We start from the raw sequence: 16,087 nt of genomic DNA on the forward strand, positions 1-16,087 counted from the left end.
GTCCTCTGTGAGATCATTAATGAATGTCTCTCACAGTAAGTCTGTTTCTTATCGATGGCGACACATGCCGCTCATTCATGTTGATGCTTTTTCAGGATTGCTGCTGATTATACCCCTTTGTGCCCTCCTTGGGTTCATGGGTGAATGACTGCCGCTCGGTTACATCTTTGCCCTCCTTGGGTTCATGGGTGAATGACTGCCGCTCGGTTACATCTTTGCCCTCCTTGGGTTCATGGGTGAATGACTTGCCGCTCGGTTACATGTTTGCCCTTTGTGGGTTCATGGGTGAATGACTGCCGCTCGGTTACATCTTTGCCCTTTGTGGGTTCATGGGTGAATGACTGCCGCTCGGTTACATCTTTGCCCTCCTTGGGTTCATGGGTGAATGACTTGCCGCTCGGTTACATGTTTGCCCTTTGTGGGTTCATGGGTGAATGACTTGCCGCTCGGTTACATCTTTGCCCTCCTTGAGTTCATGGGTGAATGACTGCCGCTTGGTTACATCTTTGCCCTCCTTAGGTTCATGGGTGAATGACTGCCGCTCTGTTACATCTTTGCCCTCCTTGGGTTCATGGGTGAATGACTGCCGCTCGGTTACATCTTTGCCCTCCTTGGGTTCATGGGTGAATGACTGCCGCTGGGTTACATCTTTGCCCTTTGTGGGTTCATGGGTGAATGACTGCCGCTCGGTTACATGTTTGCCCTTTGTGAGTTCATGGGTGTATGACTGCCGCTCGGTTACATCTTTGTCCTTTGTGGGTTCATGGGTGAATGACTGCCGCTCGGTTACATGTTTGCCCTTTGTGGGTTCATGGGTGTACGACTGCCGCTCGGTTACATCTTTCCCCTCCTTAGGTTCATGGGTGAATGACTGTCACTTGGTTACATCTTTGCCCTCCTTGGGTTCATGGGTGAATGACTTGCCGCTCGGTTACATCTTTGCCCTTTGTGGGTTCATGGGTGAATGACTGCCGCTCGTTACATCTTTGCCCTCCTTGGGTTCATGGGTGAATGACTGCCGCTCGGTTACATGTTTGCCCTCCTTGGGTTCATGGGTGAATGACTTGCCGCTCGGTTACATCTTTGCCCTCCTTGGGTTCATGGGTGAATGACTTGCCGCTCGGTTACATCTTTGCCCTTTGTGGGTTCATGGGTGTACGACTGCCGCTCGGTTACATCTTTCCCCTCCTTAGGTTCATGGGTGAATGACTGTCACTTGGTTACATCTTTGCTCTCCTTGGGTTCATGGGTGAATGACTGCCGCTCGGTTACATCTTTGCCCTCCTTGGGTTCATGGGTGAATGACTGCCGCTGGGTTACATCTTTGCCCTCCTTAGGTTCATGGGTGTATGACTGCCGCTCGGTTACATGTTTGCCCTTTGTGGGTTCATGGGTGAATGTCTGCCGCTCTGTTACATCTTTGCCCTCCTTGGGTTCATGGGTGAATGACTGCCGCTCGGTTACATCTTTGCCCTCCTTGGGTTCATGGGTGAATGACTGCCGCTCGGTTACATCTTTGCCCTCCTTGGGTTCATGGGTGAATGACTGCCGCTGGGTTACATCTTTGCCCTTTTTGGGTTCATGGGTGAATGACTGCCGCTCGGTTACATGTTTGCCCTTTGTGGGTTCATGGGTGTATGACTGCCGCTCGGTTACATCTTTGTCCTTTGTGGGTTCATGGGTGAATGACTGCCGCTCAGTTACATGTTTGCCCTTTGTGGGTTCATGGGTGTATGAGTGCCGCTCAGTTACATCTTTGCCCTCCTTAGGTTCATGGGTGAATGACTGTCACTTGGTTACATCTTTGCCCTCCTTGGGTTCATGGGTGAATGACTGCCGCTCGGTTACATGTTTGCCCTTTGTGGGTTCATGGGTGAATGACTGCCGCTCGGTTACATCTTTGCCCTCCTTGGGTTCACGGGTGAATGACTGTCGCTTGGTTACATCTTTGCCCTCCTTGGGTTCATGGGTGAATGACTTGCCGCTCGGTTACATCTTTGCCCTCCTTAGGTTCATGGGTGAATGACTGCCGCTCGGTTACATGTTTGCCCTTTGTGGGTTCATGGGTGAATGACTGCCGCTCGGTTACATGTTTGCCCTTTGTGGGTTCATGGGTGAATGACTGCCGCTCGGTTACATCTTTGCCCTCCTTGGGTTCACGGGTGAATGACTGTCGCTTGGTTACATCTTTGCCCTCCTTGGGTTCATGGGTGAATGACTTGCCGCTCGGTTACATCTTTGCCCTCCTTAGGTTCATGGGTGAATGACTGCCGCTCGGTTACATGTTTGCCCTTTGTGGGTTCATGGGTGAATGACTGCCGCTCGGTTACTTGTTTGCCCTTTGTGGGTTCATGGGTGAATGACTGCCGCTCGGTTACATGTTTGCCCTTTGTGGGTTCATGGGTGTATGAGTGCCGCTCGGTTACATCTTTGCCCTCCTTAGGTTCATGGGTGAATGACTGCCGCTCGGTTACATCTTTGCCCTCCTTGGGTTCATTGGTGAATGACTGTCGCTTGGTTACATCTTTGCCCTCCTTGGGTTCATGGATGAATGACTTGCCGCTCGGTTACATCTTTGCCCTCCTTGGGTTCATGGGTGAATGTCTGCCGCTCGGTTACATGTTTGCCCTTTGTGGGTTCATGGGTGAATGACTGCCGCTCGGTTACATGTTTGCCCTTTGTGGGTTCATGGGTGAATGACTGCCGCTCGGTTACATCTTTGCCCTCCTTAGGTTCATGGGTGAATGACTGTCACTTGGTTACATCTTTGCCCTCCTTGGGTTCATGGGTGAATGACTGCCGCTCGGTTACATGTTTGCCCTTTGTGGGTTCATGGGTGAATGACTGTCGCTTGGTTACATCTTTGCCCTCCTTGGGTTCATGGGTGAATGACTGCCGCTCGGTTACATCTTTGCCCTCCTTGGGTTCATGGGTGAATGACTTGCCGCTCGGTTACATCTTTGCCCTCCTTGGGTTCATGGGTGAATGTCTGCCGCTCGGTTACATGTTTGCCCTTTGTGGGTTCATGGGTGAATGACTGCCGCTCGGTTACATGTTTGCCCTTTGTGGGTTCATGGGTGAATGACTGCCGCTCGGTTACATCTTTGCCCTCCTTGGGTTCATGGTTGAATGACTGCCGCTCGGTTACATCTTTGCCCTCCTTGGGTTCATGGGTGAATGGCTGCCGCTCGGTTACATCTTTGTCCTTTGTGGGTTCATGAGTGAGGCTTCCCTCTTGTTGTGTTCGTCTGTCTTTGGTGTTGGAGGTAGTTGTGTCCCGTCAGGTGTGTTGCTGCTTTCTTGTCCATTAGATGAGCTTTGATTTATTAGTTCGCTGCTTCCTTTAACGCCTCCCCTCTTGTGCTGTGTTGCAGGTGCACAGAGACCCTCGCTTCGATGACCTCTCTGGAGAGTACAAGCCAGAAATCTTTGAGAAAACCTACGGCTTCATCAACGACATCAAGAAGAAGGAGAAAGAGGTGTGTTTTTGTTGTATCTTAAGAGTTGCACTATCCCATCCAGGGTGGTGTCCCTCTATGCGCACAGCATTATGGGGTAACGAAGTTACCAATATTCGTTCTGGTTAAACCAAAGTTCATTTATTCATGATTGAAAATTTGAAATTCATTATTCCGTGTAATAAATTCTCACATGTTAAGTCAACAAAGGTACTGATGGATATCCTCTATGCATTTCGGGTAAAACCCTTCATCAGGAGGAATCCTCAGTTCACCCGTTCAAATGAGCATGTCCAAACTGCTCTGGTTCGAACCATCGATGGGATAGTGCAACTCTTGTCATTTCTTCGACCTTGGTTTAGGGGTCGCTCCTCCAGCTGCACGCCGCTACTTGTTTAAATTCAATATACTCAGAGATTAAAAGGGAGTGCGCGATATCTCAACATTTGTTGTATCTTATCCATCTGATGGCCATTTGATGCACTCCCTTTTTAGGTCTCGCCTAGGCAGGATGTGAGAAAGTGCGTCTTTTGCATGGTTAGCCCCCGCTTTTTGCCAGATTTTGATGTGGTTTCAATTCTAGTGCACAGGGTCCCTGCCAACCAGGTCCCCTGTGCCCCTTCCTTAAAACAAACCCCCAAGTGGTATTTCTGCCCCTTGTAAGTCCCTAGTAAATGATACCCTCGGCACCTAGGGCCTGGGAGCTGAAGAGGGTCCCAGGGAGCGTCCCCCCCCCCCCCCCCCCCCCCCACCCCCACCCCTCATTGATACCATGCCGCTGCCCTTGCAGCTTGCATACCCCTGTGAGGTAAAAAACGACAAAGTCGACACTGCACCCTGCCTGGGTGTCATGCCAACCAGCATGGCCTGAAGGCATAGGTAAGTCACCCCTGTAGCAGGCCTTGCAGCCCTAAGGCAGGGTGCACTATACCACAGGTGAGGGCATATCTGCATGAGGAGATATGCCCCAACAATATTAGGGTCCATTCCTTAAGATTGTAAGTGACAAGTAAGCCATAGAGAGTACATGTGCTGGGAACTAGACAACCATGATGGCTTCACTGAAGACAGGAGTGTTTGGTACCAAATTACTCCTCTCTATAAATCCACACTGATGCCAATGTGAGATTTATTGCACCATGTACTCAGAGGGCATCTGGTGGGGTCTCTAGCCGGTTGCAGGCTGCCAGCCACACACAGATATGTTTCTGGACCCCTGGGTAGATAGTCCCTGCTGGGACCAGAAACAATGCACATCCTGGGCAGAGGTGTCGCACTTTCTCCAGGAGGATGGGCCAGTGCTCGAAGCGGGAAGCTTCAAACACCTGCCACCTTTGTAATGCGACCCCCAGCCTTTTCTACTAGCAGCAAATGGCAGCCACTGGTTTACACCCCCCTTTGGGTAGGAAAAGCAGTGGGAAAACTTAAGAGAATAGAAGGTGTGCCCACAAACTCCACAGCACCATAATGGCAACACTGAAGACTGGGAAGTTTGGTATCAAACTTCTCAGCACATTAAACCCACACTAATGCCAGTGTGGGATTTAATGTACCAAGCACCCCAGAGGGCATCTTAGAGATGCCCCCTAAAACCTAACCTACAATCCACGTCTGTTCTGAGGCTGCCTAGGCTGCCACACAGCAGACATGTTGCTGGACCCCTGGGTAGGAGAGCCCCTGCCCTCCTGGGCCTGCAACAATGCACATCCTGGGCGAGGTGCTAGGTCTCCTCCCCCAGGATGGGCAGGGGGAAGCTTCAAAGGCATGCCACCTCTGTGAGCTTCCCCAGGCCACTGCAACCCCCCACTCTGGCGGGAAGCTTGGCCGGAAACCCCAAATAAGGACAGGGGATGTGCCAGCCTGCCAACCCCACCCCTCAGGTGGGGAGGCGAGGTGAAGCACATCTCTGGGCTCTCGCCATCTTGAAGATGGGAAGCCCTACCCTATCAGGACTAGGCTACTGAGCCCCTCCCACAGGAGAGGCAGGATAGGGGGTGTACCCACCCCAGCACAAGGACCCATTGGTCCCTGCCCTTCACCTACCTGTAATGCCCCTAAATCTAGTATTTAGGAGCACCCTGAACCTTCCTTCCCCAGATTCCAGATTCCAAAATCCGAAGAAGAGCAAGAAGAACAAAGACCTGCCCTGCAGCTGCTAAGAAGAGGAAGACACCAACTGCTTTGGCCCCAGCCCTACCGGCCTGTCGACCCTCAAACCTGCTCCTGCTCCAACCCGGCATCTCTTGTGGCCAGCAACCTCACAAACACCGGAGGACCTGGCTATATTTTGACTCTAAACCCCTGGGACTCCCATGAGTAGAGGCTCTACTCAAAATCTAATTCTATTCACTGGCAGCAGCCTGGAACCGCGAACCCAGCACACTCTGCACCAGCCAAGCCTGGCCTGTGCCGGAGTGAACAAAGACCACGAGGACGACCCCACGGTGACTGTGGCCCCAAGCCCGGCACCCAGGGACCTCCCTCGACACTCCTGAAGAAGCCTGCAGCCTCAGAACAAGGTGACCCCCCCCCCCCCCCCCCACCACGATCAACAGAGGATAAGATTTCCCGACACCAAAAGGCACCCCTGCACCCGGCGCCCCACGGCCCCCTGTGCCCAATCCCGGGGTACCTACCTATCCTCCAACTACCCAACTTACCTCTCGAAGTGGTGGTGGCACCTGAAGAATCCTCGTCCCCGAGCTTGCAGTCTTTTTCTAAACCATAGATTTCCCATTGAAATCAATTGAGCGCCCGAAGGCTCAAAAGCACCCTGCACCCAGCCGCCCGAGTGACCCTGGCAGTGTAATCTCTACACCTATCTACTTCCCCACTTGCCCTGAGTAAGTGACCAGGAGCCCAGCTCCCACAGCCGCGTGGCCTGCTAGTCAGCAGCCACCAACCAAGGCCCCCCTACCTCTCATAGGATAACATTGGGCCTAACTCTCTCTGCACCCGGCCGCCCTTGTGTTGCTGAGGGTGAACCAACTGTACCTATCTGACCCTGGGAGACCCCCGAGTCTATGCCCAGAACCTTAACTCTGCCAGTTGAGTACTTACCTTTAAACCGATAACTCCATTTTCTTCATAGGGTAACATTGACTGGCTTTTTCCTGAAATTTCTTCTAAGTGTGGACTTTTCAAATTTTAAAATATTCACCAAAAATCAGCCGAGTAACGAAAATACTCACGTGCTCTTAGGTGAGCTCCCAGTGCTGGATCTTGGTGCCCAGCACTGACTCTGAAAAATACTTACAACTGTACTTACCAGTAACCCAATTTTCTCCCATAGGAAATCATTGACTGTTTTTCTGTGAAATTTCTTCTAAGTGTCAATTTCTGCAATCTTTAAATATTCTTTAAAAATCGTATAATATCTGAAAATGTAATTACTTACCTGTTTTGGATAAAGGTCCCAGTACTGAGTCTAGGCACCCAGTAGTGGATTACAAAAGTAACGAGAACATACTATACCTGCAACTTGAATTTTCTGCCCTAGGGAATCATTGACTGTTTTCTATGAAATATTTTCTAAGTATCCACTTTTAAATAGCAAAATTATTATCTAAAAATCATCACAGTAATGAAGTCGACTTTTATCACTTGATTCTTAGTACTGACCCAGGACTGAATCTAGGATCCAGTCCTGGAATTCCAAAAGTAATCCTAAAAGTAATCTGTGGCAAATAACATGAAACTTCCATTGAACTCAATGCATTATTGTGTTTAGAATTGTGTTGCCTATTGCAACCACGTGTAACTTTCTACAAAAGTCAATTGCATATTGCAAAAGTATTTATATAAAGCATCTCATTCTGAGAAAGTATATTTTAATACCTATTGCTGGTTCTAAAATAAAACCAGCATATTTTTTTTATATAAACCATTGGCCTAGAGTTCAGTTCTTGAGTGTGTGAGACCATTTGCTGGCTGAGTGTGTGCAACAAATGCTTTGCACTGTCCTCTGATACTGCCTTACTGCTCGACCAAGCTACCACTTTAGAGAGTAAGGTTATATCTAACTTTAGCCTCTGCCAAATCTCTGGCGGCTGTGGACTCTATACACACTGTACCTATTTGGGAACAGTATATACAGAGCCACTTTCTTACAGGTGTCCTGCACACATCATATCTGAGCTCAATAACCGCATGTAATGAACTGCTCTTGCATTGCCGTAGTCCTGCTAAATGTCGAGCTTCCGCTCAGCACAGGCACGCAGCTCTCCATCCCTCCTGAAATGCTCCAATAACCGGTGCTGCTCTTGTTAATTTAATTTACCCCGACTCACCAGGTGGGTGGGATGTACCCATGAACTGTAGCTAGAATGCTAGTCCTGGCGCTGTCATGTGTGTACATGATTCTGTCTTAACCTGTTGGTTGTTTGGGACAAGGTGAAGTGACACCCATGCGTGTATGACGTGACCCTGGACCTTCAGGCTGGCAGTGAGGCTGCTTGTGTGATTTAATCTCATTGGAGCTTGATCAAGTTTCCAGGGAAGGGTTACACTGTGTAGCAGACGTGACTAGGATGAGCAGAAGGGTGCAAAGTAGATTTCCCCCCTTCCCTGAACCTTACATTATATTGAGCGTGTCGGCAGGTGGTGTCGGCAGGTGGTGTCGGCAGGTGGTGTCGGCAGGTGGTTACATCAAGCCTGAATATCTGTTTTATTTGTTTCTCGAAGGCTCTGATCAGGGCGACTCTCACTTTCAATCTTTGCTTTTGTTTTGAGTAAGATTATAGAATGAGGAAATTGCCCTCGATGGAAACCTTTTATCTGGGGATCTGGATTCTTGTGGGATGTTTAAAATGCCTGATTAATTGTTCTGGATCCCATTGTGTAATGTCTGCACCTTCTTTTCCTCCAGGAAATCGAGAAGAGGCTGAAGAAGTTGAAGGACCCTGAACAGAAGCAGAAGCTGCAGCAGCTCCTGAAGAGGCTGGTGAGCGCGTGCTTGTGTTAACACCTTCAGATGTTTGACTCTCTTTGAACTCCTTCTGTCTCAGGAGGCAGTGGGGTTGTGGTGCTCCTGATCTGCGCAGTGGGGTTGTGGTGCTCTCGATCTGGGCAGTGGGGTTGTGGTGCTCCCGATCTGCGCAGTGGGGCAGTGGTGCTCCTGATCAGGGCAGTGGGGTTGTGGTGCTCCCGATCTGCGCAGTGGGGTTGTGGTGTTCCTGATCCGTGCAGTGGGGTTGTGGTGTTCCTGATCCGTGCAGTGGGGTTGTGGTGCTCCTGATCTGGGCAGTGGGGTTGTGGTGCTCCTGATCTGGGCAGTGGGGTTGTGGTGTTCCTGATCCGGGCAGTGGGGTTGTGGTGCTCCCGATCTGCGCAGTGGGGTTGTGGTGCTCCTGATCCAGGCAGTGGGGTTGTGGTGCTCCCGATCTGCGCAGTGGGGTTCTGGTGCTCCCGATCTGCGCATTGGGGTTGTGGTGCTCCTGATCCAGGCAGTGGGGTTGTGGTGCTCCCGATCTGCGCAGTGGGGTTGTGGTGCTCCCGATCTGCGCAGTGGGGTTGTGGTGCTCCCGATCTGGGCAGTGGGGTAGTGGTGCTCCTGATCTGGGCAGTGGGGTAGTGGTGCTCCTGATCAGGGCAGTGGGGTTCTGGTGCTCCTGATCAGGGCAGTGGGGTTGTGGTGCTCCTGATCCAGGCACTGGGGTTGTGGTGCTCCCGATCTGCGCAGTGGGGTTGTGGTGCTCCCGATCTGCGCAGTGGGGTTGTGGTGCTCCCGATCTGCGCAGTGGGGTTGTGGTGCTCCCGATCCAGGCAGTGGGGTTGTGGTGCTCCTGATCCGGGCAGTGGGGTTGTGGTGCTCCTGATCTGGGCAGTGGGGTTGTGGTGCTCCTGATCTGGGCAGTGGGGTTGTGGTGCTCCTGATCTGGGCAGTGGGGTTGTGGTGCTCCTGATCCGGGCAGTGGGGTTGTGGTGCTCCTGATCCGGGCAGTGGGGTTGTGGTGCTCCCGATCTGCACAGTGGGGTTGAGGTGCTCCCGATCTGGGCAGTGGGGTTGTGGTGCTCCTGATCTGGTGCTCCTGATCTGGGCATTGGGGTGTGGTGCTCCCGATCTGGGCAGTGGGGTTGTGGTGCTCCCGATCTGGGCAGTGGGGTTGTGGTGCTCCCGATCTGGGCAGTGGGGTTGTGGTGCTCCCGATCAGGGCAGTGGGGTTGTGGTGCTCCCGATCTGGGCAGTGGGGTTGTGGTGCTCCTGATCCGGGCAGTGGGGTTGTGGTGCTCCTGATCTGGGCAGTGGGGTTGTGGTGCTCCTGATCCGGGCAGTGGGGTTGTGGTGCTCCCGATCTGCGCAGTGGAGTTGTGGTGCTCCCGATCCGGGCAGTGGGGTTGTGGTGCTCCCGATCCGGGCAGTGGGGTTGTGGTGCTCCTGATCAGGGCAGTGGGGTTGTGGTGCTCCTGATCAGGGCAGTGGGGTTGTGGTGCTCCCGATCAGGGCAGTGGGGTTGTGGTGCTCCTGATCTGCGCAGTGGGGTTCTGGTGCTCCCGATCTGGGCAGTGGGGTTCTGGTGCTCCCGATCTGGGCAGTGGGGTTCTGGTGCTCCCGATCTGCGCAGTGGGGTTGTGGTGCTCCCGATCTGCGCAGTGGGGTTGTGGTGCTCCCGATCTGCGCAGTGGGGTTGTGGTGCTCCCGATCTGCGCAGTGGGGTTGTGGTGCTCCCGATCTGCGCAGTGGGGTTGTGGTGCTCCCGATCTGCGCAGTGGGGTTGTGGTGCTCCCGATCCGGGCAGTGGGGTTGTGGTGCTCCTGATCTGGGCAGTGGGGTTGTGGTGCTCCTGATCTGGGCAGTGGGGTTGTGGTGCTCCTGATCCGGGCAGTGGGGTTGTGGTGCTCCCGATCTGCGCAGTGGAGTTGTGGTGCTCCCGATCCGGGCAGTGGGGTTGTGGTGCTCCCGATCCGGGCAGTGGGGTTGTGGTGCTCCTGATCAGGGCAGTGGGGTTGTGGTGCTCCTGATCAGGGCAGTGGGGTTGTGGTGCTCCCGATCAGGGCAGTGGGGTTGTGGTGCTCCCGATCAGGGCAGTGGGGTTGTGGTGCTCCCGATCTGCGCAGTGGGGTTGTGGTGCTCCCGATCTGCGCAGTGGGGTTGTGGTGCTCCCGATCTGGGCAGTGGGGTTGTGGTGCTCCCGATCAGGGCAGTGGGGTTGTGGTGCTCCCGATCAGGGCAGTGGGGTTGTGGTGCTCCCGATCAGGGCAGTGGGGTTCTGGTGCTCCCGATCTGCGCAGTGGGGTTCTGGTGCTCCCGATCTGCGCAGTGGGGTTGTGGTGCTCCCGATCTGCGCAGTGGGGTTGTGGTGCTCCCGATCTGCGCAGTGGGGTTGTGGTGCTCCCGATCTGCGCAGTGGGGTTGTGGTGCCCCTGATCTGCGCAGTGGGGTTGTGGTGCTCCCGATCTACGCAGTGGGGTTGTGGTGCTCCCGATCTGCGCAGTGGGGTTGTGGTGCTCCCGATATGGGCAGTGGGGTTCTGGTGCTCCCGATCAGGGCAGTGGGGTTGTGGTGCTCCTGATCAGGGCAGTGGGGTTGTGGTGCTCCTGATCAGGGCAGTGGGGTTGTGGTGCTCCTGATCAGGGCAGTGGGGTTGTGGTGCTCCTGATCTGCGCAGTGGGGTTGTGGTGCTCCTGATCTGCGCAGTGGGGTTGTGGTGCTCCCGATCTGGGCAGTGGGGTTGTGGTGCTCCCGATCCGGGCAGTGGGGTTGTGGTGCTCCCGATCAGGGCAGTGGGGTTGTGGTGCTCCCGATCAGGGCAGTGGGGTTGTGGTGCTCCCGATCTGCGCAGTGGGGTTGTGGTGCTCCCGATCTGCGCAGTGGGGTTGTGGTGCTCCCGATCTGCGCAGTGGGGTTGTGGTGCTCCCGATCCGGGCAGTGGGGTTCTGGTGCTCCCGATCTGGGCAGTGGGGTTTTGGTGCTCCCGATCTGGGCAGTGGGGTTGTGGTGCTCCCGATCAGGGCAGTGGGGTTGTGGTGCTCCCGCTCCGGGCAGTGGGGTTCTGGTGCTCCCGATCTGGGCAGTGGGGTTGTGGTGCTCCTGATCTGGGCAGTGGGGTTGTGGTGCTCCTGATCAGGGCAGTGGGGTTGTGGTGCTCCCGATCAGGGCAGTGGGGTTCTGGTGCTCCCGATCTGCGCAGTGGGGTTCTGGTGCTCCTGATCTGCGCAGTGGGGTTGTGGTGCTCCCGATCTGCGCAGTGGGGTTGTGGTGCTCCTGATCTGGGCAGTGGGGTTGTGGTGCTCCTGATCCGGGCAGTGGGGTTGTGGTGGGGTTGTGGTGCTCCTGATCTGCGCAGTGGGGTTGTGGTGCTCCTGATCCGGGCAGTGGGGTTGTGGTGCTCCCGATCTGCGCAGTGGGGTTGTGGTGCTCCCGATCTGGGCAGTGGGGTTCTGGTGCTCCTGATCAGGGCAGTGGGGTTCTGGTGCTCCCGATCTGCGCAGTGGGGTTGTGGTGCTCCCGATCTGGGCAGTGGGGTTGTGGTGCTCCCGATCTGGGCAGTGGGGTTGTGGTGCTCCCGATCTGGGCAGTGGGGTTGTGGTGCTCCCGATCTGCGCAGTGGGGTTGTGGTGCTCCCGATCTGCGCAGTGGAGTTGTGGTGCTCCCGATCTGGGCAGTGGGGTTGTGGTGCTCCCGATCTGCGCAGTGGGGTTGTGGTGCTCCCGATCTGGGCAGTGGGGTTGTGGTGCTCCCGATCTGCGTAGTGGGGTTGTGGTGCTCCCGATCCGGGCAGTGGGGTTGTGGTGCTCCTGATCAGGGCAGTGGGGTTGTGGTGCTCCTGATCAGGGCAGTGGGGTTGTGGTGCTCCCGATCAGGGCAGTGGGGTTGTGGTGCTCCTGATCAGGGCAGTGGGGTTCTGGAGCTCCTGATCTGCGCAGTGGGGTTGTGGTGCTCCCGATCTGCGCAGTGGGGTTGTGGTGCTCCCGATCTGCGCAGTGGGGTTGTGGTGCTCCTGATCTGGGCAGTGGGGTTGTGGTGCTCCTGATCCGGGCAGTGGGGTTGTGGTGGGGTTGTGGTGCTCCTGATCTGCGCAGTGGGGTTGTGGTGCTCCTGATCCGGGCAGTGGGGTTGTGGTGCTCCCGATCTGCGCAGTGGGGTTGTGGTGCTCCCGATCTGGGCAGTGGGGTTCTGGTGCTCCTGATCAGGGCAGTGGGGTTCTGGTGCTCCCGATCTGCGCAGTGGGGTTGTGGTGCTCCCGATCTGGGCAGTGGGGTTGTGGTGCTCCCGATCTGGGCAGTGGGGTTGTGGTGCTCCCGATCTGGGCAGTGGGGTTGTGGTGCTCCCGATCTGCGCAGTGGGGTTGTGGTGCTCCCGATCTGCGCAGTGGGGTTGTGGTGCTCCCGATCTGGGCAGTGGGGTTGTGGTGCTCCCGATCTGCGCAGTGGGGTTGTGGTGCTCCCGATCTGGGCAGTGGGGTTGTGGTGCTCCCGATCTGCGTAGTGGGGTTGTGGTGCTCCCGATCCGGGCAGTGGGGTTGTGGTGCTCCTGATCAGGGCAGTGGGGTTGTGGTGCTCCTGATCAGGGCAGTGGGGTTGTGGTGCTCCCGATCAGGGCAGTGGGGTTCTGGAGCTCCCGATCTGCGCAGTGGGGTTGTGGTGCTCCCGATCTGCGCAGTGGGGTTGTGGTGCTCCCGATTTGCGCAGTGGGGTTGTGGTGCTCCCGATCTGCGCAGTGGGGTTGTGGTGCTCCCGATCTGCGCAGTGGGGTTGTGGTGCTCCCGATCCGGGCAGTGAGGTTGTGGTGCTCCCGATCCGGGCAGTGAGGTTGTGGTGCTCCCGATCCGGGCAGTGGGGTTGTGGTGCTCCTGATCCGGGCAGTGGGGTTGTGGTGCTCCTGATCCGGGCAGTGGGGTTGTGGTGCTCCTGATCTGCGCAGTGGGGTTGTGGTGCTCCCGATCTGCGCAGTGGGGTTGTGGTGCTCCCGATCCGGGCAGTGGGGTTGTGGTGCTCCCGATCTGGGCAGTGGAATTGTGGTGCTCCCGATCTGGGCAGTGGAATTGTGGTGCTCCCGATCTGCGCAGTGGAGTTGTGGTGCTCCTGATCAGTGGGGTTGTGGTGCTCCCGATCTGGGCAGTGGGGTTGTGGTGCTCCCGATCTGGGCAGTGGGGTTGTGGTGCTCCCGATCTGGGCAGTGGGGTTGTGGTGCTCCCGATCCGGGCAGTGGGGTTGTGGTGCTCCTGATCTGTGCAGTGGGGTTGTGGTGCTACTGATCTGCGCAGTGGGGTTGTGGTGCTCCTGATCTGGGCAGTGGGGTTGTGGTGCTCCTGATCTGCGCAGTGGGGCTGTGGTGCTCCTGATCTGCGCAGTGGGGCTGTGGTGCTCCTGATCTGCGCAGTGGGGCTGTGGTGCTCCCGATCTGCGCAGTGGGGTTGTGGTGCTCCCGATCTGGGCAGTGGGGTTGTGGTGCTCCCGATCTGGGCAGTGGGGTTGTGGTGCTCCCGATCCGGGCAGTGGGGTTGTGGTGCTCACGATCCGGGCAGTGGGGTTCTGGTGCTCCCGATCTGGGCAGTGGGGTTGTGGTGCTCCCGATCTGGGCAGTGGGGTTGTGGTGCTCCTGATCAGGGCAGTGGGGTTGTGGTGCTCCCGCTCCGGGCAGTGGGGTTCTGCTGCTCCCGATCTGGGCAGTGGGGTTGTGGTGCTCCTGATCTGGGCAGTGGGGTTGTGGTGCTCCTGATCAGGGCAGTGGGGTTGTGGTGCTCCCGATCTGCGCAGTGGGGTTCTGGTGCTCCCGATCTGCGCAGTGGGGTTCTGGTGCTCCCGATCTGCGCAGTGGGGTTGTGGTGCTCCTGATCTGGGCAGTGGGGTTGTGGTGCTCCTGATCTGGGCAGTGGGGTTGTGGTGCTCCTGATCTGGGCAGTGGGGTTGTGGTGCTCCTGATCTGCGCAGTGGGGTTGTGGTGCTCCTGATCTGCGCAGTGGGGTTGTGGTGCTCCCGATCTGGGCAGTGGGGTTCTGGTGCTCCCGATCTGCGCAGTGGGGTTGTGGTGCTCCCGATCTGGGCAGTGGGGTTGTGGTGCTCCCGATCTGCGCAGTGGGGTTCTGGTGCTCCCGATCTGGGCAGTGGGGTTCTGGTGCTCCCGATCTGGGCAGTGGGGTTGTGGTGCTCCCGATCTAGGCAGTGGGGTTGTGGTGCTCCCAATCTGGGCAGTGGGGTTGTGGTGCTCCTGATCCGGGCAGTGGGGTTGTGGTGCTCCTGATCCGGGCAGTGGGGTTGTGGTGCTCCTGATCCGGGCAGTGGGGTTGTGGTGCTCCTGATCAGGGCAGTGGGGTTGTGGTGCTCCTGATCAGGGCAGTGGGGTTCTGGAGCTCCTGATCTGCGCAGTGGGGTTGTGGTGCTCCCGATCTGCGCAGTGGGGTTGTGGTGCTCCCGATTTGCGCAGTGGGGTTGTGGTGCTCCCGATCTGCGCAGTGGGGTTGTGGTGCTCCCGATCTGCGCAGTGGGGTTGTGGTGCTCCCGATCCGGGCAGTGAGGTTGTGGTGCTCCCGATCCGGGCAGTGAGGTTGTGGTGCTCCCGATCCGGGCAGTGGGGTTGTGGTGCTCCCGATCCGGGCAGTGGGGTTGTGGTGCTCCTGATCTGCGCTGTGGGGTTGTGGTGCTCCTGATCCGGGCTGTGGGGTTGTGGTGCTCCTGATCCGGGCAGTGGGGTTGTGGTGCTCCTGATCCGGGCAGTGGGGTTGTGGTGCTCCTGATCCGGGCAGTGGGGTTGTGGTGCTCCCGATCTGCGCAGTGGGGTTGTGGTGCTCCCGATCCGGGCAGTGGGGTTGTGGTGCTCCCGATCTGGGCAGTGGAATTGTGGTGCTCCCGATCTGCGCAGTGGGGTTGTGGTGCTCCTGATCAGTGGGGTTGTGGTACTCCCGATCTGGGCAGTGGGGTTGTGGTGCTCCCGATCTGGGCAGTGGGGTTGTGGTGCTCCCGATCTGGGCAGTGGGGTTGTGGTGCTCCCGATCCGGGCAGTGGGGTTGTGGTGCTCCTGATCTGCGCAGTGGGGTTGTGGTGCTCCTGATCTGCGCAGTGGGGTTGTGGTGCTCCTGATCTGCGCAGTGGGGTTGTGGTGCTCCTGATCTGCGCAGTGGGGTTGTGGTGCTCCTGATCTGGGCAGTGGGGTTGTGGTGCTCCTGATCTGCGCAGTGGGGCTGTGGTGCTCCTGATCTGCGCAGTGGGGTTGTGGTGCTCCCGATCTGGGCAGTGGGGTTTTGGTGCTCCCGATCCGGGCAGTGGGGTTGTGGTGCTCACGATCCGGGCAGTGGGGTTGTGGTGCTCACGATCCGGGCAGTGGGGTTGTGGTGCTCCCGATCCGGGCAGTGGGGTTGTGGTGCTCCCGATCCGGGCAGTGGGGTTGTGGTGCTCCCGATCCGGGCAGTGGGGTTGTGGTGCTCCCGATCTGGGCAGTGGGGTTGTGGTGCTCCCGATGTGCGCAGTGGGGTTGTGATGCTCCCGATCTGCGCAGTGGGGTTGTGATGCTCCCGATCTGCGCAGTGGGGTTGTAGTGCTCCCGATCTGCGCAGTGGGGTTGTGGTGCTCCCGATCTGGGCAGTGGGGTTGTGGTGCTCCCGATCTGCGCAGTGGGGTTGTGGTGCTCCCGATCTGGGCAGTGGGGTTGTGGTGCTCCCGATCTGGGCAGTGGGGTTGTGGTGCTCCTGATC

The 16,087-nt window shown here is 56.8% G+C and overlaps 1 protein-coding gene across 5 annotated transcripts in view; it reads left to right on the plus strand.

Annotated features, from left to right (window-relative positions):
• Positions 1–16,087, plus strand: part of RRP36 (ribosomal RNA processing 36) — a 114,384-nt gene that overhangs the window by 66,457 nt on the left and 31,840 nt on the right. For all 5 annotated transcript variants that reach the window (XM_085610124.1, XM_085610127.1, XM_085610125.1 and 2 more), the window contains exons 5-6: positions 3,375–3,479; positions 8,326–8,400. In XM_085610124.1, coding sequence (XP_085466250.1) covers positions 3,375–3,479; positions 8,326–8,400 — 180 coding nt within the window. The remainder of the gene's footprint in view (positions 1–3,374; positions 3,480–8,325; positions 8,401–16,087) is intronic.

The sequence above is a fragment of the Triturus cristatus genome, chromosome 6, assembly GCF_964204655.1.
Source record: "Triturus cristatus chromosome 6, aTriCri1.1, whole genome shotgun sequence".
Taxonomy (NCBI): domain Eukaryota; kingdom Metazoa; phylum Chordata; class Amphibia; order Caudata; family Salamandridae; genus Triturus; species Triturus cristatus.